Source organism: Phaenicophaeus curvirostris, chromosome 2 (genome assembly GCF_032191515.1).
Source record: "Phaenicophaeus curvirostris isolate KB17595 chromosome 2, BPBGC_Pcur_1.0, whole genome shotgun sequence".
NCBI classification, from domain to species: domain Eukaryota; kingdom Metazoa; phylum Chordata; class Aves; order Cuculiformes; family Cuculidae; genus Phaenicophaeus; species Phaenicophaeus curvirostris.
Genome location: NC_091393.1, coordinates 59,212,414 through 59,235,609, shown reverse-complemented (window position 1 = coordinate 59,235,609; position 23,196 = coordinate 59,212,414). Strand labels below are relative to the sequence as shown.

The following is a 23,196-nucleotide window of genomic DNA, read 5'->3' as shown; positions in this document are numbered from 1 at the left end:
GAGCTGGGGTAAGTCTGGAGTGTTTGTACAAAAGTTCTTCCATCTGACTCAGGAACATGATAGCTAATGTTCCAAGTGATAGCACAGAATATGGAGAAATTAATATTTGTACACGTTCGGTGCTACAGTTGTTTGTTCATTAGAGTAAATTTCACATTCTGAGGATCAAAATTTTTTTTTAAGACATTGTATATTTGTAGAAACCCCATTTTAGCTACAGGGATGATTTTAATAAAATATAGGAGGCAGATGTTAACCTTGCAGTATTCAGAAAAGTGTTGTCATTGGCTGGATTGGGTTATATTTTCAGAAAATAAATACAAGCATATTTCAGCTGAATTTTTATCTATTACTTGTCCTGCACACCAAAATATACCAGTTAAAGTTTTATTATTTGAACACATATTGCCTTTTATGCTGATAAAGAAGGAGGAAAATAAACAGGCAAAATAGCTGACACATCTTGTTAGTTTCCAGATGTTTTAGTCTGTCTTGAGTTTAAAATTGAGAACAGAGTACATTTTTCCTTGTAGTATGACACTATTACAGAAAATTTCTGGTTGAATTGAAGCTTATCATGGAGTTTGTCTTCCTTGTGTCTTCATAGACTCTGAGTGCTAGAAATCTGCATTTATTTATGCCCAAAATTCAAGGTTTCCTGAAAGGTGATTTGAATTTCTGCAGTTGTATGGCAATAGCTTGCAGCTTTCTGTAGGTGTAGTCCTTAGGAGGGAATTAAAAAGGATGAAGAGTCCCAAAAGACCCTCTTCCCGAGTCACAAGGTTCAGTCTGGACCCCCTTGTTTTATAAACTACCCCTTGGTGAGGTAGTCTAGGTGGAGCTGAATCCAATCTCAGCCCCTGACTGTAATGAAGTGTTCAGGCCCTAGGTACTGGTTTATCTTTAAGGTTTGCAACTAGCTAGCTTCCTTCTCTTCTGAATTGACTTAACCCTGGGGCTTTCTTTTGTGTAATTCTGCGAATGTTCATCCTCCTGTCTTCTCTGTACCAAGGTTCTGTGGTCATCTATTGCTTGTTTTGGAGATCTTTTCCCTTAAGTCATAGATTTTGGTCCTAGTTATCATTACTGGGCAAGATGTCCTGTGCCTCTTCTTTCCCTCTTCTGTTTTGTCATTCTTCCTAACATGCAAAGTTCATTAATACTAAAACCAAAGTTCATTTATGTTAAGCTATCCTCTCAGGCTAAGCTACACAAATTACAATTTAATGTAACCCTAAGCCAGTAATTTTAACATGCTGTAGGCAATCTTATTTTAATCCCCAACTGACTGGAATGGCAAATCCATGGGTCTTCGAGATACAGACTTTATTCCAATAATAACTGATGCATTTCTTCATGTGGAAAGCAAATGATGATTGATAAATTGACCATTATACAAGTACAGGTGAGCAGAAGGGCAAACAATGCCGAGGAGCTTCCCAAGCTGTGCAATTTACATCATCGGACATAATGACTTAAATTTAATCGGCAAGAGAGGACTTGATATGTGCTATTATTCAGCGTATGTGCCATGTAAATGAGTCTTTGCAAAATTCTTTTTCTACATTGGAAAATGGAAATTGGAACTCTATTAAAAGCAGTGGCATGCTGGGTTCTTCCTGTGTTACATATAATATTGGACTGCCATAGTAGTCTTCAGGACTGTTTTTTTAAAGGTAGTTCCTGTGAACAATATGAGTAGGTGAGAAGTACTGTTGAGTGGGAACAATAGTGCTGTCTCTGGCCTTCATACAAAGAGTAAGAGTCAGGATGCTGGAGTCTCTTCTTTTTTTCCAGCTTGTGACATCGATTTGTTGCTGTAAAAAACTCCAGTAATGATGATTGTATTTCTAAACAAGGAGGACCAAAACCTGGATAGGAAGGTTGCCTGCTGTCATATATGAGGAGTGCTTGTTGCAGGTAGGTACTTTCGTATGATGCATTTCTTGAGGTATGAAAAATAAATGCTAGTAGAAAAAAAACATGGGACCAACTTGTCTGTTTGAAAGGGCACTTTTACTGAATTCTGGCATTACAAAGGGAAGGTCATTCCAGCTGTTCCCTGTGCTGCATCATCAGGTCTTCAACAAGGGGTCTAGTGCTGGCCTTTAAGGGCAGCCCTGGTGGACAGCAGAGGAGGAAGAAATACCTACTTGATTGTTATCTGCACTGACTGATCCTCTTGCCACCAGGAATTGCTGATTTGTTGAAACATAGGAGTATTACTGAATTCCTCAGGGAAGAAGGATAAGAGGAGCCTTCAAATGTGAGACAAATATCTCTGACATGTGGCTGTTAAATAATTAATTTCCCCAAAGGGTTTGAAAAGAGCATTTCAAAACACTGACTACTGCAGATCTGTAAATATGTTAAACCCATTGTATTTGCGAGACTAGCTTTGTTCCATATGCTGTGTAACTTGCAGAGAAGAAGCTGTTTTGTAGGTAGATTGTGTAGGGACAAAAGAAAAAAAAAAGCTGTGAAATGAGATGTTTGAAGTGTATAGCTGTCTTTTTTCTGAAGGGAGAGCTGCTTTTAACTTACAGCGTGGAGATAAACAGTGGCTAACGAAAAGAACAAAACTTGTTTCCATATTCCTCCACCCCTGTAGCTCAGGACTGCAGTGGAGAAGGCAGCATCAGTTGAAATCTCTTCTTTCAAGAATATATAATGTTGACTTAAAATTTCTTCTTCACGTGAAGAAAAATTGTGGTTTTGTGGGCATTGTGTTAGAAAGAGAGAATCTATTTGGTCAAACTTAGGTCAAAGTAAGGAGGCAACATGTCTGCATTAAGGGCAAATCATGCCTGACAAATTTGGTGGCTTCCTGTGATAGAGTTACAGTGTTGTTGGATGAGGGAAGAGCAACTGACATCATCTACCTGGACTTTTGCAAAGCATTTGACACTGTCCCTCGCAACAGCCTTGTTTCTAAACTGGAGAGGCATGGATCTGATGGGCAGACCACTCAGTGGATAAGGAACTGTCTGTCTGGTTGCACTCAAACAATTGTGGTCAATGACTCAGTGTCCAAGTGGAGACCAGTGACCAGTGGCATTCCTTAGGGGTCAGTGTTGGGACTGATGCTGTTTAACATCTTTGTTTGAGGCGTGGACAGTGGGATTGAGGGCACCCTCAGCAAGTGTGCTGAGAACACCAAGCTGTGTGGTGTGGTTGACATACTGGAGGGAGGGAATGCCATCTAGAGGGACCTTGAGAGGCTTGAGAAGTGGGCCTTTGCAAACCTTATGAAGTTCAACAAGGCCAAGTGTACATGCAGATTTTAATTCTATGACTAACCAAGTATTGAGGTTTCTCCTCAGGTTTTGGGCTGGACCCTCTAGAGAAGAAACTATTTCCTCCCATGCATCTTTCTCTGTAAGAGAATGTACCTCTTGCAGAATGTTCATAAATCAAGGTCTTCCTTGCTGAACTTTAACATCTGCTTGCTTGGCCTGCTGCTGTACTGTTCCAAGGAATGATCCGATGTGCTACAACATCTGGATTTGGAGAACTCTGGGCTGAGTTCTTCCTTGTGGAAGCCTCCAGGCAACCTTTATCTCACAGCCAGGCTGTTGGAGGAGCCTTTGTGTTCCATCTGTTTGGAGTGTTGTCCTCTGTTCCTGTGCTGTCATTCCACAAGCTTCTTAGTCACACTCTTGGCAGTTAGGAAAAAAAATTGGAAGGATTGATGCTCATGAGTGATTTCTGTCCTTCAGCTGAACTGGCTGACATTGCTTCTTCCACTGCTATCAGGCTACATGGCAATTCCTGTTGGAGAAAGATCTGAACTGGTAAATATTACACAGTTTTCAAATAACAGACCCATAATGAGAGAGGACTGGAGTACCTCTAGGCTTGTGCTATTCCCCTTTCTTGGTCCTGTTGTGGTGCAACCTGTTGCAAAGACATTGAAGCAGCAGTGTTGATAACACAGGAGTTCATTGTCTATGCCTTCAAATGAGGTTGGTAAATTTAGATGCTAAATACTGTTTATTTGTACTAGCTTTCCACTTCACAGCTTTTTAGGCAGGACTTTCAGAGAAGATCCAAGTGGTGTGCGCAGGACCTAGAGACCTCAGGCACGGTGCCAGCTGACAACCTGACAGCTCTGCGGTCTGGCCTTGATAGATCTGATGTAGCAACCAGAGCTGGTACTACTACTGTGCTTCTATTAACCTCGAGTAACTGAAGTCCTGTGAGAAGTCCAGATGGCCATCAAGAAGAGTTGATCTTAAAAAGCTGCAAGGCTTTCTAATGCAAAGAGAAAATGTCAGCCTGCATGAGTTAAAGCAGAGTATTTCAATCAGTTGTCAATCTGTTGTATGTACAGCCTGAAGGGTGGGAAGAAAATAAAGATCTTCATCACCTCAAAAGTTGATAAACACTGCATCCAAGTCAGTGAGTAACATGAGTCCTATGTATCTTTAATTTTGAAAAAGTTGGGGCAACAAAGGTGGTACATATATTTCAGAAAGGCATTCTCGGGTATATCTGAATTCAAGGAAACCACTGACTCTTGCAATAGGTTGCCTTCTTTGTTCTGGGATTTCTGTACAGTTTTGATCAGCTTGTCATGGGAGAAAATTCTGGTATCTCACGTACTTTGTGTAATCCTGCTTAATCTTGAAGTTTTTCCTATTTCTTTTTGTGATTCTGTTGTGCTAGAAATACTTGGTATAAAGTTGAGAGAAATATCTATAGCGCATATGCATCTGATCTTGTGATACCTCTTTTCTCCTGACACACGACCACCTTGTTTGCATGTCTTTTATTTTGCTACTGCTGTGACAAGTCAGATCATGCTTTTTGGAAGAAGTAATAGCTGTTCCTCCTGTACCTAATGAAATAGTATATCTGGCTGCTGCACTTCATAATTTACAAAGCATTGAATAGGAAAATGTCTTGGGTACCAGAGAAGCACAGCCGGTCTTTTGTACCTGGCAGGGGGTGTATTTTTGGAAATCAAATAGAAGTGTGTAAACTCTGAGCCTGTTGATTCATGCAACGTTGCTATGTACTGCATAAGCTATACCTGTGTTTCCTAGGAAAATTGTTTAACAGATCATTTTTAGAGTACAACAGTATTGCAGCAGATATGCAAACCCAAGAAGGTAGTTACCTCTGTGCGCAATATTTCTGCAGTGTTATATTGAGCCACTGGGGCTACAGAGCAAGAAGCCAGTAATTTTTTTTTTTTTTTTTTTGTGGGCACCCTTTTAGTTTGAGCGGTGAGAGAGTAAGTTAGTGGCATCTTCACATCCTAGCCTGCTGGAGCACACGAGCTGCAGGCAGGCTGAGCAGGTCAGGATGTTCTGCCTGTGGATTTGTTTTCTGACTTTCTTGATGCACATCAGTTTCAAGTAAATGTTACTGCAAGCACAATCAAAATAAGTATCATTTGAGAGGCTCCGGTGTCCTTACCTGTGGTGTAATATTGTTGTGTACTTTGAGTGTGTCTTTCTTAACAGAATGTACTATTTCTGATGTGTGTTACATTCTTCGGTAAGAAAAAGTGGGGATTTTTGTTTATTTATATATTTGGTTAGCTTCAATTTGAGAGACTACACACTATATCCAGTACAAAAATCACAGCTTTGTGTGTATGTGATAGGTATATTTGATCTATAGTACTTTATTTTTAATTCATGAAAGCCATTTGTTTCATTTATAGTTTCTGACCTTATTGTCCCTTCAAAGAACACTTTGTGAAAGTCACTGTTAAGGTTTAAGAAGCTAAAATAAGCAGCAGGATGTAGTTCTTGTCTCTCAAGACCTCACATGGTGAGACGCTCTAAGATTACAGGCAGAGACGGGGAATTCATGGAATGCAAGTGAAAAATGAGTAATGGTTTTGTTCTGAACAATGTTCTCAAAGTGATAGAGGTTCTGTGACCATCCACCATTAACTCTAACGACATAGTAGAGGTACTCAGTCAGCTTTATGTTTCCAGTCCCGAAAGTCAGATAGAAGTTGTTGTGCCTAAGAAGGCTAAGTAGAAGTTATCTGCCTTAACTCTAAAAATAAATTGTTTGTAGCATGTTATTTCTGGTTATATATGAGGAGTGTGTCTTATGAGTGCACTAGTTATCTGAAATCAAAAGCCAAACACAAATAATATTGGGAACTTACCAAAACCTTAGATGCCATGACCTCTAGGCTTTTTGTTCTGCAGAAATAGTAATTCCTTCTTTCTATGTTTTTGCACATCTATGAAATATAACTCTTACTAACTAGAGGCGCTATTTAAAAGCACTACAGGTTTATTTAAATAACTTTTTGCTCGGTTTCTTAATCAACTGCACTTTTCTTCCAATTTTTGCTAGAAATTGTTTTCTTTGGCAACTGGTAGACTTTTATCATCAATGATTTTTCTCTGAGATAAATTCACACCCCATTTCATCAGTAACTAAAAATGCAGGTTAAACATGTTTAAAGAAATTGATTTAAAGCAACCAAAATAATAGAATTTTCTCTCTTGACATACCATTTTGTTCTGGAATACTTTCTTCAGAATGAAATTTTTTGTTTGATTTGAAACTAAAGAGGACAATCGTGGTTTATGTGGAAATTAGGACTATTGTAAGAATGCACACTAAAAGGAGGGAAAATGTGTGAAAATAGGTTTACATCCTAAACGTGTGGACTAAACATGAAAGATTCACTTAAGAGGGAAATAACTTTCCTAATCTTTAGATGATCTAACTAGTACGCATCTCTCTCCTCTGTCATTTCAAAACTGAGGCTCTGTTTTATTAGATCTGCACAGCATCATGCAACAATCTGTCCTACTGCTACCTTACCTCTCAAGGTCATCTGATTCTTAAAATGTATTAATTTTTGTTGAATATTTTAGTCCTCAGAAATACTTCAAGGAAATCTTTCTTTCTCCAAAGTGACCAAAAGGCAAAAAACCCCACATAGTTGCACTTTTTATTTAGTTCCCTTACACAGCTGTTTACTAATTTTCAGTTTCTCTTTGGTTAAATAGCACTTTTTTTTTTTTTTATTGTACCTTATGAATGTCTTGGTGTAGCCTGAGTGCATTGGATTTGAATCTCTCTTTTGTCTATAAAATCAGATAATGTCATATGGAGCTGCTTCTGAAAAATTATAGAGGCATTTTTTCTAAATTCCAAGTCCTACAGACATCTCTTCTGAATAAGTCTTATTTGTTGTTTTTATTTTGTTTTTTTCCCCCATGTAGTATTGAGTACTGTGTTACAGACACATACCTCAATCATTTATCTACTCACTAGTCTATGTATTACTAATATGTTTCTACTCTTCTCTGTTTTTAAAAATACGGTGCCATGCTCAATCTTAAACTTTTTTTTTTTTTTGATGAAACCTCATTTCACCTCTGATTCAGTTTTCTGGGAAGTCATCTAGGTCTCCCTGTGTTGAAATTTGTTAGATGATGATTTTTTCATTACCTGTGTTTTCCTCCTGTCAACTGTCTTCTTTGTTGCTTTCTCATTGGTGATACTGGGGCAAAAGTGTTTGGTTTGGTGTTAGGACACTCTTGCTTGTCTGGAGAAATTTCTCTCATCCTGGCTAGGAATGACTGGATGACTATCTGGGTCATTGGCTGTAGTCATTAGTCTGCTCACCATTCAAAGACAGAATTTAATCATAGAGTATATTCTTTAGAGCAGTACTGGGTGTAACCAGTACTGGTAAACTGGCATGGATTTGATTTTTTTTTTTCTTAATAGCCTGTATGGGGCTGTGTTTTGGATTTGCAGCTAAGCTACTGTTGATTACACACCAGTGTGTTGGCTGTTGCTGAACAGTGCTTGCATAGTGTCAAGGCTTTCTCTTTTTCCCACTGTTTTTCTCACTCTCCTTGGCTTAGCTGCTGACTGGGGTTAACTCATAACATATTTTTCTCAAATAATATGAAAAAAAAGTCCTTCTGTAAGCAAATGAAGCATGGAGTTCATCTAATAGACTTCTGGGTCTATCCCAGTGGAATGGATTATCCATATATTCCTCTCACATTCACTTAAATCCAAACTGAATTACTCATGCTGTCTTTTCACAAAAGTAAGTATCATGGCCTCAGTTGTTAAGGGACAAGAAGCAAAAATCTACTTTCTCTAAAATGTAGGTTACAGTCCTGACTTGCATTTCCGTGCATTTCCTCTTTGTCTTTCATAGACTTTTCTGTTCTAACAAATAGGTGGATTATTTTTTTGGCCTGTAACATGTACTACTTCTTACCTATTGAGTTTTCTACCTGTGTTTGCATCTTCAGTTATTTGCTTTTCTTTTCTCTGTGTGTATATGTTGTTAAGTCCTCTAAATAGCTGATATTTCTTCTCAAAGTTTACTAAATTATGACAGATGCTCAACTTTATTCAGAGCAAGTTCCTTCTAGCCCTTCTGGTATCAGCATGGCTCTGTGTACCAGACTATGAAAGAAAGCAATTACTGTGCAAGCCCAATCAAAACTAAACTAACTGATAAGGGCTATCAAATTCTGTATTACTCATCACTGCAGAACACTAACACCTTCCAAGTTGTTTCTCACCTCTTCTTTTCATGTTTCATCTCCCAGCATTCATTCCTGTTGGTGCTCATACAGATGAACGTAATAAACTTCTAGTTTTTGATGCATCAAATACTGAATAATTTAATAAAAAACAGAATCTAATATTCACAGAAACCTGACCTCGGTTTCCACTCCCTAAGATAAGATGCTTTCTTCTAGTAAGCACAGAGCAAAACTTTTCCTGATGCTTCTTATGTCCATTTCTTATTCAGGAAAGCTGCCTCACAGCACAGACCTCGCATAGCAGTTGGGACAGAACCACTGTAGGCATACTTCTCCAGAATGCCTTCTGCATTCTAACAGCCCACCTCAGCAGAATGTGTTATTGAAATGCATGCCAAAAATCTATGTTAAAGTTCAAAAAGATGATGTATAGTGTATGAATCCTTCATTCTGAAATTCAAATTAACTTTATAAGTTGTTGTGCACATATAGCACTTGAGATAGGGGATGATGGTCGTTGCTGAATAGAGACAAAGTTTGTGCAGTGTGGAAGAGTAGCTTCATGCTGTTAGGTTGGTACTAGCATCTGGAGCCCAACCTGCTTTTCTTGCGAGCAGGGGGGATTACTTGTATAAATTGCTGTTTGTTAGACCTTGTAAAGTACTGTGACAGACAGAGCCTGTCTGCATGGATAACAGAAAGCAGTGACGTATCCAGTCTTTACTTTTTGGGATGACATTTTCTGATTGGCTGAATACAGTTAGGATAGAGTTAAAAAAAATAGATAACATAAATGATTTGCAGTCAAAATTATTGTTTCTTAATAGACCAGTTTACATACCTTGAAAACTGGAAAGGATTTGCATGCAGAAAGTCTTGATGCTTAAAAGAGAAATTGCAAACTTCAGGTTAAATTCAGATTGAGAACAGTTGATCGAAGGTTAATTTATTTGTTCATCCATTAGTCAGGGAGAGGAAGAAGAGTTGGTTCCTATGGATTTTGGGAGAATGAGGTATGGGACAGCGAAAGACAAGGAGTTGTCTGTGGAACACTGCTGTTAGTTGGAGATACATGGGCATCATAGAGGTGATGGAAAACATGACTTCATAATCATCCTTTCCAGCTATTTTCTGACTGGTTTTAGTATGTTATCGACTAGGGTTTCCTTGAGAGGAGGTGAGAGTTGCTGACTGAAAAGTGTGCGCTCAGGACAGATTTATGTTGTTTCTTATTCTCAGTGAATCTTCTTCTGTAAGAGCATCAGTGACTTCTTCCCAAAAACTTCTTGGGGATCACTTGCTAGCTGGAGTTGGTAGCCTTTGGACTTTGTTTTGGGCTGTCACCTCCCTCCTAATGGTAATAAATTCCCTTGAAGAACTGAACATGGAGGTCTGTCATAAACTTAATGGTTGTAATGTAGCATTCTCAACAGTGAAAAGGTTTACTCAAATAATTAGGGACAGTATTTCTTAAATGAAAGATGTGCAGGCTTAAAATAGTAAAACCTACAAGTAGGCCAAGGGTGCATGAAGAAAAAATTATTTTCATTGTGCGTGTTTATAGGAAGTTGCTTGAAAGAAAGTATTGAAATGAGACTGGTGTTCCTTTGGCACAGTGTCTTGCAGTGGATGCACTCAAATATATATTTTTTTCTTTTGCTATTTTTTGACTAAGGAGTTCCTCTGTGTTGGTACTCCTGTGCATAGTAAGAAAAAGCCAGTGGTGTTTTGGGCAACAAGAAACCAAATCCAGAAGAGATGTGACTGCTTGGTTTCACTTCCATACACAGTAAATGTTGGTGCTATAGAAACTTGCCAAGCAGCATGTTTTCTTTCACTGTTTGTTCATACTAACTCCTTTGATCAGTACATGCTATACTGACCTCATTCATTTGTGGCAAAAGCAGCATGTTGCCTTTGATGGAATAAAACACTGGTGAGGAAAAGTACATTAAAAGAATTTCCTGCAAGCAAGTGCTAAAATAAATGGGTCTCAGAGCCTGAATATATGAAAGGGCTAGACTGTGTTTATCTTTTTCCTTGTAACCCCATCCAGTAACTTACTGCGATGGGTGGGGAATTAAGAGTCATAATTCCTGCTTTCCTCTCTCGTGATTTCTGACCCTAAAAATACAGGCATGTAATTCATTGAAATGTTATTCAAGGGAGTTGCTTACAGGGTCTCCTGTAGTGACTGGGGCAAAAATCTCCAAAATCAGAATTGCAGCCAATAGAGAAAGGTTTTTTGTGGTTTTTTTTGTTTTTAAAGTTGTGTGCATGATTTTCCCCATCAGCGTTTCATCTTTGGCTGCAAGACAACTTTAAAGGAGGGGAAAATAAGTCCAAAGATAACAATGATTATATCACCAGCTAGGGTAGATGAGGGTGTAGGTAGTGGGTGGTGGTGCTGATACAACAGGGGGCTGGGTTTGGGGTTTCTTTTCTTCTGTTTAAAGAGTCAACTTAGGCATTTTCCTAAAAGCTGAAGTCCAAGACCTCTGTGTTGGAGTGGACCAAATTGCTCCATTATACCGCACTGGTGCTCATATGCTGTGGACATAGTCTTCTTGGACTTCAGTAAAGCCTTTCACACAGTTTCTCACAGCATTCTGCTTGGGAAACTGTCAGCCTCTGGCCTGGACAGGCGCACACTCTCCAGGGTGGAAAACTGGTTGGATGGCCGGGCCCAGAGAGTGGTGGGAAATGGTGTTAACTCCAGCTGGGGACAAGTCACAAGTGGTGTCCCCAGGACTCAATGCTTGTTCCAGCCCTCTTCAGTGTCTTTATCAATGACCTGGGTGAAGGCATCGAGTGCACCCTTAGCAAGTTTGCTGGTGACGCTAAGCTGGGTGGAAGTGTCGATCTGCTGGAAGGTAGGGAGGCTCTGCAAAGGGATCTGAACAGGCTGGACCACTGGGCTGAGTCCAATGGCATGAGGTTTAACAAGGCCAAATGCCGGGTCCTGCACTTGGGGCACAACAACCCTATGCAGTGCTGCAGACTAAGGGAAGAGTGGCTAGAAAGCTGCCTGGAGGAGAGGGACCTGGGGGTGTTGGTTGACAGCGACTGAACGTGAGCCAGCAGTGTGCCCAGGTGGCCAAGAAGGCCAATGGCATCTTGGCTTGTATCAGAAATGGTGTGACCAGCAGGTCCAGGGAGGTTATTCTGCCCCTGTACTCGGCACTGGTGAGACTGCACCTCGAATCCTGTGTTCAGTTCTGGGCCCCTCACCACAAGAAGGATGTTGAGGCTCTGGAGCGAGTCCAGAGAAGAGGGACAAAGCTGGTGAGGGGGCTGGAAAACAGGCCTTATGAGGAGCAGCTGAGGGAATTGGGGTTGTTTAGCCTGGAGAAGAGGAGGCTGAGGGGAGACCTTATTGCTCTCTATAACTACCTGAAAGGAGGTTGTAGAGAGGAGGGAGCTGGCCTCTTCTCCCAAGTGACAGGTGCTAGGACAAGGGGGAGTGGCCTCAAGCTGCGCATGGTGAGGTTCAGACTGGGCATCAGGAAAAAATGTTTCACAGAAGGGGTCATTGGGCACTGGAACAGGCTGCCCAGGGAGGTGATTGAGTCACCATCCCTGGAGAGATTTAAAAGATGGGTAGACAAGGTGCTCAGGTACATGGTTTAGTGACAGATAGGAATGGTTGGACTCAATGATCTAAGAGGTCTTTTCCAACATAGTGACTCTATGATCTGCAGATGTTGAACATGCAAAGTAAAGAATGGGAGGGAACCTGCTTGAAGCTGGAGAGCTGATGCCTTGTCTGGCTGGACTCTGTAAACGACCTCCTCATCTTGGGGAAAGTGGGAAGGCGTTGCTTGACTTTCTAGCTGCAGGGATTGTTTTTTTTCTGAAGAACTAGCTTTTCATTTCCCTCAAAGGAAATATGTTAATGCTTAATCTTATAAGCAAATATTTCCGTGGCTTATCAAGAACAGTAAGTTAAAGGAATTACTAATAACTTCTATAAAAGAAGTGTGTCAACTGTTTTAATGACTCATTCTCCAAAACTCTGAGGTGGAAAATAACAAGTCTCAGTAAACTCTGTGTTTCCTTTTTTCCTTTAAATGTGTTTCCTATAACTCTTTATATTTCAGGTCAGCCTTTAAGATGTTTTCTTCTTAGTTACTTGTTCTGTAAGTGATGGTGTTGAGGCAGATTTGTGCAGTGAAGGGTTGGAGTGAGGGTTTTTTTTCTATTCCAGAAAGACAGAAACCCTCAAAATTTTTAAGCAGACAGAGTATCCATATTAGGCATTTGAAGGTATGTTTTCTCCCCACCATCAACCACTCTTGAAGCTATTTGTAACATACTGCAAGGACTTTGCCTTCAAAGCGGGGATGAGAGATGTCAAGTTCTTTTGGATCTTCCCCTTCCTTTGCATTAATGTGTAAGTGTCACAAGAGGAATTTCTTTGAAATGTAGGAACCCCCGTGAAGTATGTGAATGTGAATTTACTAACTCAGTTGTGATGTTCAGACTCCAAAGCTTCATGAAAGGCAGTAGGGAGAAGCCCTAGAAATCTTGGACCAGCCCTGATTTGGAGCAAGAGAATCTTTTTTCCCCTGTATAAATTGTTTTTTAATTATACAGTTGGACTGGTGTTCAAAGAGGAGGAAACTTGCACTAATCATCCACACTGTGCAGGAGGGAAGAAGTGTGTGTGAGTGACTATGTGCTGCTGAGCCACCACAGCAAGTTTCTGGGTAATAAATTTTGGTGGCGGGTTATTGAAGTAAACTGGTGGCATGATGCAAGACCAGTGCAAACTGACACTACTAATCACTGTTTGAGAACCACAAAGAGAAAGGAAGCTAGAAAGAAGGAGGAAGAAAGAGTAGAGAAGATGAGGGGAAGAAGCATGTTAAGAACTTAAAGGCTGGCAGATGGTCTTTATGGTATCTAATACAGTGGCATTCCCTGCCTGCTTTGTATTTGCAGCAACTGCATAAGCACATCAGTGACAAATTGGCGCATGAGGTGAGGAATAGGGACCTATTTCTGCAGTATTTATTTAAACAAAAATCCTGCTTATGTGAAGCCTGAAGACTTAAACCACGTATAGAAATGGTTTTTGTCTATGCATTTTTGGAATTTATTTGAGACAGAAAATATGTCACTGAAGAGCTATATGCATGTGGCATACCTATATTGTCAGATGTATTATTAGTTTTGTTCAAATTACTTAGGAAAGGGAAAAATAATAAAAAAAACCACAACACATTTGAAGTAGGATTGCTTTGAAGTTGTTTCTTTCCTCGGATAGAGTCAACTTTTTCTTCAAGAGGGCCTCAATCATCATCTCTACTTGTTTGTTTTAGGCAATACTTATAATATCACTAGATGTTAAAAATCCCATCTGTCAGTCGTTTCTTCTCTTGATTTGGTTTCTAGTTAAGCAAAACACAAACTAATCCTGTCATTAAAACCCTTTCTTTTCTGAGATTGTGTCCTGCCCCAGGATGTGAACACGGATTCTGTAAAGGTGTGCAAATTACAGTGTGGGTGGTTTTTTTTTCTCCAATTATTATTCAAATTTGCTGTGTTTAGGGGAGTGGAGGTCTTTTATTTCCAAAGCAACTATAATAGAAAGCTACACCCTTGGAAAGAAGTAAAATTGTGAATGTGTGTCATGTGGCAGCTCTTAGCAGGGGAGGTCTGGAAGCGCAGCCGTGTATACACTTCTTTACTTTCCACGGCTCTGTCGCTGACATGTGAACATCTTTGGCTTTTGTTGGAAAATCAGTTTGCAACAGTGAAATCATTGTTTGGCTAATGTGTGGCAGTTTAGGTCTCCCTCCACATCTCTGAGTACTGTTTTTATGTGTAATTAATGCATTAAATAATATGTACTCCTGCCATAGTAGTAGTTACCTGCCCTGATAAGAAATAAGCAGGAGCACTGACAAGTCAGTCATTTATCCATACCATAAACATGGGTTTATCATATTAAGGTAATGTTATTTGAGTAGAGATTGTCTATTAACCTGGCTGTAACAGTATTACATAAAATTCATTCATGTCACTACTGCCTGTTCTCCAGCATACAGCAGAATGTCATCAAAAGCTTCAGGCAATTAATTTTGCTAATGATGACTGAAAGTGGTCCTAGCTGTTTTATTTTTTCGGTCACTAGTTAAGGCCAGTAGGGGACCTAAATTTAGAGGATTTCAGAAGTGTTTCAAAGTCTGGCCTAGTTTTGATCTTCCCTGAGGTGAATGAGGATTTGTGGTGCTTTCAGGCTTGCCTGAAGCTAGGAGAGCGTTTCAGATGTCTCATCCTTCTAGCAGAAACATTCATGCGGCAGTGATATGCTCTGAGGAGAGGATACATTTCACTTGGCAAAGAATAACAGCTCACGTTAAAACCTTTGCTTTGGTGCAGGAGTTTCGTGATTTGACAGGAAGCAAACATGTTCCTTAACCTCTCGTCTTTTCCATCTTGACAGACAGCTCTCATTAGTCCCATGGTCCCATTGGCTCAGGACATGGGTTGCCTAAGGAGAGCCACTGCTTTTAGGGGTTTTTTCCCCCATCTCCGTGGAGATAGAACTCTCCAAGCTTGTTGGCTCCACTGACTCACCTCAGCTTCCCATGCTCCAGACCAGAGAGACTTGGTTAAAAATAGGTTTGACTCATGAGTCTTGTGGTCAGGTGTATATTTACAAGCAAATCAAATACAAAGCCTACATCTTGCCTTTGCTTGATAATGGGACAAACAAATAGGAAGGTGAAAGCTATATATTAGTCACTATCAGACTGCCCAGAATCCACTCCCCAGCTTAAAAGTACAGCTGCATTTTAAGCAGATCTCACTATCCTACCAGTCCTTGTATCATTTCTTACAATTGGGTTTTGGGAACCCATCTAGGTGCCAATCCAGAGTGATTTTGAGGTATTTACAGTGATTTCCCTGTTTCCCCACCCTTCCTCTGCCCCTCACTTGCTTCATCAGTTCATCAACTAAGGGATCTTCAGATAGCTATACTATTTATAATTATTCTTGACCCTGCACGCTTTGCCTGCCACCCACCTTTTCTTTGGTGTGAGGATGGATGTTCTTCATCCAGTCTGAGCTATTGGCTTTGCTCTGGATGATTGATACACCACTGTCAAATGTAGAATGAACAAGTTGTAGCAGAACATACAACTATTACTTCTGACAAGTTAACAGGTCGATGCATAAGGTGTACATGTAACAGAACTGGTTCCAGGTATCTTGTCAAAACTGCTTTTTCATCTATAATGGTGCAGTTTTTTGAGGAGCATGAGGACCAGTATGTAGCAGGAATAGATGTGTGTGTTTCTCCTACAAGTTTGTTCTATTCTACATGTAATTTTTGTTGTACTATTGTAAACCATAAATGCTAATTTTATACGTATTTTGATAAAATAATTTGTAGCATTGAATTTGAAGTTTTCAAATAAATTAAACTCCTTTTTCTCAATATCTCTGTGGACAATTCCAGCTCCCTCCTTTCATGCAGTCTCTTTATTTCCCTTTTCTCCCCCCTCCCCCTACCTTGCTGTACCAAGATGTGTGACAATGTGGTTTATGTTCAGCATTTCAGCTTCTTTACAGTCCTTTCTCTGCCATGTGCTGTTGAGATGACTGATGCTTTTCAACATGTTACTGATTTGTGTCTTTGCATATACTACACACATTCATATATTTCTTGTTCTTTATTCCAGAGATGGTGATGTTGCTGGAATGGTGGTCAGGCACTGATTGCACCCTCTACACTGACCCAGAGAGTTACAACAAGTATGGGAAGGAGAATGCCATCGTAATCCTTAATCACAACTTTGAAATTGACTTTCTCTGTGGTTGGAACTTTTGTGAAAGATTTGGGGTCTTGGGGGTGAGTTTTGTTTAGCGTTTCAATTTCATCTTCTTGGATATGGAAAAAAAAATCAACACAAAAATGAGGTCTTTGTTTTTGAAAGTTTACAGATCTGTGCTTGAATTTCAGTCAGCCACTGTCCAGACTTAGAAAGGTGAATCTAAAGCAATTCAGTGCATGTGGAATATTGATACAGGATTACTTGGGCATTTAGAGAGATTTTAAAAGCATTGCAGATAAAGCTGATGAAAGAGGGTGTTTTTTAACCTGTGGAGCTCATTATATATGTTTCTCTTTGTGTGCTTGCTAAGTAACTATTACGTTTCATTATGCTGCAGAAAGAAGAGCTGTTCTGTGATTCCTTCCCAGTAAACTGTAGAATTTGTTTGCTTTTTCTAGCATAGTCTTACAAATCCACAGCTAGAGTTTAAATGATATAGTCTCTGCCTCTCAGAATGAAAGAGCTGCCATCTCAAGTGAAAGCAGTGACCAGAGTATAGCTAGTGAGAGATGGGGGAGGTATGAATTATCCATAGTTGAATACACTAGTAAGTTAGATGAGGAGTACATGTGCATTTGTTTTCAGGGTTGTTCTTTTGCTTCCCCTGTGAGGTTGTGGGCATGCATCAAGCCTACCTCCTAAGCCAGCTTGACTTAATTCTGCAGTGGTGACAACATTCTGTACCTACAAGTGATTTAGGTAAGAGTTCCCTGCTCCTAAAAAAGCAGACTAATACCTTTGTACTGACTACTGTTGGAAGTCCTGACCTTGGGTTGTATGAACCTATGATTTTTTGTGGCCTTTCTTTTGGATTCTGCCTTTTCTGGACATTTAGGCACCACTACAGTCACTTTTAAGCTGTAATAATGACAGACTGCTTAAAAATATAAAAAAGCTGCCTTAAGAACTGGAGGAAAATTAACCTAAGCATTACAAGCCCTGCACATTACCAAAATGATTGTTGACTCCTGATGACTGAGGAGCCATTCTACCGTCACCTCTAGGACTTGAACGCAGAACTGGACGATAGTATGAGGCAGCAGGAGATGTAGGTAAACTCGTTCCTGGCAGGCAGAGGTATATGCTAAACACATTCTCCCTTCCCTGTACTCATTATATGTCATGCTTTAGTATAGCCTGTCTAATTTTGTAAGCCTAATGGCTACAGTTCTCTAAATAAAACTGGTTTTTGGAGGGTCACATGCTGCTTCAGAAAGCAGCACTGTAGAAAATCAAAGAATTATTTTTATACATATAAAACACATTAGTTTTATACATATATATATGCATTATATATATGGGTCTGCAAGGTCAAAAAATCTCATTTTACATTGGTGCTATGTGGTTGAACTGAATGTCGTTAGCTTTAATAATTTTTTTTAATAGTTCCCCAAGGTAATCAGGATTATGTTTTAATTTTTATATTGTTCTCTACACATTAGAAAACCACTATGAAGAAGCATATGAAGAACTGTTGAACAATTACTGTGCTACACTAACTGAATTTTTTTTTTTAATGCTTGCAGTTATTAATTACTTTGTATTTTTGCTAATCTTAGGATTCCTTTAGGAACTGTTATAATGTGTTGAGGTCTTTTTATTATTCTTTTAAACTGTTTCAATCTTGAGTAGTGTACTGTGCTTTTACTTCCCAGAAATTGTTCAAGGAAGAAATAGTTCCCATGTGCTTTCATTTGTGTAGATGTCTTTACACAGCAAAGCGGTGCATTTTACTGTTGGGATAACCAGTGGAGCTTCATCTTAAGCCAGGTTAAAAAAACAAAAATTGAAGATGACAGTCAGTGTGCTGATTGGATTGTCTATATTGTCATACTGGTACTTGGCTTGGCACAATGTGGGAGTGGATGAATGTGTAGGAATGAAGGGTGTAGTTTGGTTTGACATTGTGCTGCCTTTCGTGAGTTCGCAGAGCCTGAAGCTTCAGCATTTTGGTGTGGCAGCACAATTAGGAATGTAGGAAGCATTATGCTGAGGGCTGATGTTTGGGACCAGGAGTTACTGAAAGACAAGCATCCAGAGATGTTTCTAAGTGATGTCTCAGCCTCCAATATTTTGTGGCTTTGTAAGCCAATGGAGTTTTATATTTAATGACACTTAATTTTATATTTCATGTAGTTTCTATGTAAACTTGAGGTATCTATCAACATCTCACTAAGCTGATCTCTTGTCCACTGCTGCTGAAAAGGAAATATTGCACATGTCATCCTATCTCTTGCATCTGTTCTGGTGCTTGTCTGCCTCGTTTTGATGTGTTTCAGACACCATTCTGTCCCTCCTGCTTTAACTAATCCAGTGAGGAAAGTAGAGATTACTGAGGAGGGGGAAGATGGTGAAGTTGAAGATGGCTTAGGGCCAAAAGAGTTGGGAAGGATAGTACTTGGCTGCAGCAGGCAGACAGAATGGCTTTGTTGTGACATCTAGCTGTACCCTGTGGCCCTGGCAGACAATGGCTGTGCTTTTAACAGTGCCACAAGTGTGTGTCCAAATTCTCAGTATTTCACAGCCTGAACTTTTACTAAATGAAGCCAGCAAATGCTGTATTTTTTTGATTGGCTTTGCTTATTTAAAAAAAAAACAACAAAACCAAACTTCCTTCAGCCTGTCTTTCCTCTTTTGTCCCTAAAAGGAAAAAAGTCTAGAAGTCTTTCTCCCTTTTTAATAATGATCTGAAAACTGCCTCTCCTGGTCTTCATTGCAACATTCAATCTGTGCATTGTTCTGCACCATTTTCTCCTACATGGGCTTTCTCCTTTTTCCTTACAGCCAAATTGCCATAGTCTCAACAAGTTTATAATGCTTAATCAACGTGGTTTGGTTTTATCTGTGTAGTTTTAGGGGTTTTGCTGTTTGCAGGAGGTCGAGTGGAAGTGGCGTAGTCTCTTGCATGTTGTTAGGTTTGTGAACCTGAGCCCTTTTCTAATCTGAATTCTTGTACTGGACGGCATGAGGTTCTCTGCTTTCATGAAAGTTTTTAAATGGCTGTGGAAGAAAGTAAAAAGAACCAAAGGCAGTGCTAAGAATTTGAGAAGAATGTGTGTGTAGAAGAGGGGCATTAAAACCAAAAGAAAATTATAACATTTGTTTTATTTCTTTTTTTATTTTTTTCTCTAATATGATACTTTTGGAGCACCCTTTGAAAATACTAGGATGTATGGGGCTCTCAGTGCTGAGTAAGAGCCAGAGATGTATTCATTTAAAGTGGAGAAGGGGAAAACCACATGAGAAAGTAACTCTATGCTCACTTTTACTCTTGCAAGTTATTGCAGCCACTAAGATTGCCTTGCTGTCTCCTGTGGGACTCTATGCAGCTGAAGTTACTGATGCGTAATTGCTTGCAGCACCAAACCTTGGAAGATTTCTGAGTTGTGCTGGAAATTTGAAGGAAGCAAGCTTCACAAAAACTAGAAATCAACAAGGATTTCAGGAAAACCTGTGTTCAGGTCACTATTAGTCAGTTACGTTTGAAAACAGACCCACTGGAGACCAGAACTTGAAATCAGGACATAGGCATGTTCTGAAGAGGGAAGTGCTATTCAGGACTTACACCAGAAGCACATTAGTACACACCTTGCCAGGATTCACTGCACCCTTCTGCTTCATCACTTGATCTGACTAGGCAATGATAAAATAGCTTTTTTAGTAATAGTAACTCTTTTTCTGAGGTGGAGACTACTATATTAGCAAAAATTGCCTGTACTTTTAAGCTAACCTGCTGCTTGATCTGTTCATCTTCTGGTATTTAGAGTTTCAAGTTATTAATGTTGGTGGTCTTTCTACCTTGGTAAAACATAAACATTATTTTGAGTGGCTCATTATATTGGTACCAAAATCTGTGTGTTTCCAAAAGAGGCTATGAGTTTATTCTTTGGCAGGGTAGACAAGGAAGAAAACCTTGTTGGAAAACTAGTTGTTAATTATCTTGCTTTAAGTTTTTCATATTGCTAAGCACATGTAATAATTTATAACCTTTACTATCTATTCTACATGACAGGAGACCCAGATTTTATTTAGAAGTTGTTTATGTCGAAGCTTGCAGTTGGAAAAACAGCATAGCTTTAAATGTAGGTGTGAGAAGAGGCTTTTGCTATGTTACTGTATGGGACTGATTGGTGTCTGAATACAGTACTTCCTTTGTACATTTTAAATATTAATAAAGTCTATGTAATCATTCATGGTTTAGTGTTTGATAGGAATGGTTGGACTCGATGATCCGGTGGGTCTCTTCCAACCTGGTTATTCTATGATTCTATGATTCACATAGGCAGCCCACACTACATTATTGTTTGTATTTAACACAGCATCTTATTATATGCTTGGGTGTACATCCACTAAAATATCACTGTGTTACCTTTCCAACATTGAAAAGTTTTATTCAATGTAAACCATTAGAAATTAGAAGCCTAACTAAATCTCTGGAACCATGGCTTTGAGGGACTAAAGAAACATATCTTTCCATCTTGGTGTCCCAGAGAGGATAATATGAAAGACTGCTATATTTCAAAAGTAAAGCAAATGGAATCATCAAAAGTATGTCAATGCTAAGGGCAGCCCGGAGAGCAAAAAACCTAATGAGGCAGGTTGCTGCTGTTAGCGTTCGCAGCTACAATGAATTTGCTTTAAAACCATGAAACAAATTTTGTTAGACAACCACAGCTTGCAGGTGGATTTCATGCTGTTTGTGGTATTCTGTGATCAAGTGATGTTGAATAACTGAGGCTGGACATGTAAATCAAGGTATTCTTTCTGTGACAGCATAGCTGTGCAAATGCATCCAAAGCAAGCTGGTAAAAAAATTTTTTTGACATGGTATGAGTGCAGTCATTCACAGAAGAACTTCATGGGTATTTTCATCTGAAAAAGCTTGGCCAAAAGAAATGGACCTGAATTAAAGTGCTATTACTGTACACAATTTGTCCCCATCCAGTGGTAATTTCACTAAACATCTGTTGGAATTACATAGTTCTGAGCACTGAAAATTTTTTGCTTCCTTCAAGAAGGCAGCTTACGTGGAATAAATCAGCACTTTTTAATGAAATTCATTCTATTGAACAAGCTGAGTTTGAAGGTTAGACATGACTGTAACATATTTACCAAAGCACTTTTATAAAGGAAAATTTAGTAAAGGATGGACTCAACTAGTGCTGCATTTTTCCACTCAGATATTTACACAGGAGCTGCACACAGGTAGATGAGTTGAAACAGAATGGATTGTAGCTTTACTTACTGTAAGAGAGATGGTAGCTTCTGATGGGAGGCCTGATGTATTCTTTCCACACAAGAGCGTATAACGCACTGAGGAGTTTCCTCTCCTTAACTAGTTCTGTGTCATCAGAACTATTTAATTCCTGGGATAGATGGGGTGGACATAATTGCATAAGGTGATTTAGTTTCTTTTTATGAGCATGAAAGGAATTGTACACTAACGTGTCTGAAACAGTACTTTTACATTTTAGAAATGCGCCAGCAGAGAAAATGAATAAGAAAATGCCCTGGAGAAGAATTCAAACATCTATTCTGCTTTTGTGGTTATACCTGGTCTAGGTGACATTTTAGCTCACAACACCATTTCTTTGTTTCACCGGGGGGGAAGAAATGGTGGCAACTTCTCTCCTACCCCTTGTTTAGCTCATATAGTTTCTAAAATATACAAAATATTAGAAAATAGCTGTGGTGAAATAGTTACTTTAACTTGCTTTTTGGACTAGGATTCCTGTGTTTTAAAGTCTGGGAAGGAAAAGTATTAGATTGTCTTTTCTGATTCTGTGCTCTGGAGGCTTTGTACATCCTAGGCAGAGTACACTTACATTTATTTACATTAGGTGTTATGAAACGGAACATTTACTGTAAATAAACTTTAGGAGCATAGGGGTTTTCTTTCTGTTTTTAGGAGTGACACTAATAAACTTTAGGAACATAGGGGTTTTTTTTTTCTTTTTTTAGGAGTGACACTAATGCTGTTTTCCTCATTGTGCAGTGGTTTGCCATAGTCTGTGGCTGACGGCTGCCATGGTTGTGGCTGAGGGGGGAATTAGTTCCCAAAGGTTTCAGCCCTCCCTGCTCAGCTAAAAACACTTTGCATCTTTTGGCATTTCTTGGGGCAAAGCCTTGGCTTGGCTGTCTTCCTCAAGCATGTATGGAGAAGATGAATGGAAGAGCATATGAAATAGTATGTGTGCTTTGAATGGAACCTACACTGTATATGACCTACAACAAAAAATGCTCTTTGATGTTTTTTAAAGCTATACGTAGAGCTATTTACTTTTATTTTGGAAATAAGAATATTACTTGTATCATGAGTAACTGAGAAAAAAAAATAAGTAGCATGGGAAAAAGTGGGCAACTAAGGTAAGTGGTAGGAGGAGAGTTTGGCCAGTTTGGGGAGCAGGAAGATCAGGCTGGATTTTGCATTGCTGCTGTCAGGAAGTAGGGACTAACATCCAACATGGCTTGAACTTGACATTGCAAAAACGTGTGCCGAATCCTATAGCTGCTTCTTGTTGGAGAGTTTGGCTTGGATTCCTGATCTGGGCTCATCACTGAAATTTTTAGATGATCAAGAGGAAGCCCTTTATTACAATGTGTCACATCATTGACAGAGGTGGTTCTTACATTCTTGGAAATGGACTTGTCTCATGTCATCTTCTGCTCCACTTCTCTGTAACACTTGCAAATGGACCTACATGATGTGCACTTGCCTTCCAGTCTTATGAGCTTTTAGGTAGCTTAATTATTTAAGGTATTTTCCTTCTCAAGGAAGGAGAGCAGATGAGAGAAATGAGCTGAGATAAAGAATTGGGTCACATCTCTTTCCCTAGTAACCGAATGAA

General features: G+C 39.4%; 1 protein-coding gene across 2 annotated transcripts in view; it reads left to right on the top strand.

Moving 5' to 3' along the window:
* The window catches only part of AGPAT4 (1-acylglycerol-3-phosphate O-acyltransferase 4), a 73,726-nt gene that overhangs the window by 23,281 nt on the left and 27,249 nt on the right, over positions 1-23,196 (top strand). For both annotated transcript variants that reach the window (XM_069852198.1, XM_069852197.1), the window contains one exon: positions 16,196-16,365. In XM_069852198.1, the coding sequence (XP_069708299.1) occupies positions 16,196-16,365 (170 nt within the window). The remainder of the gene's footprint in view (positions 1-16,195; positions 16,366-23,196) is intronic.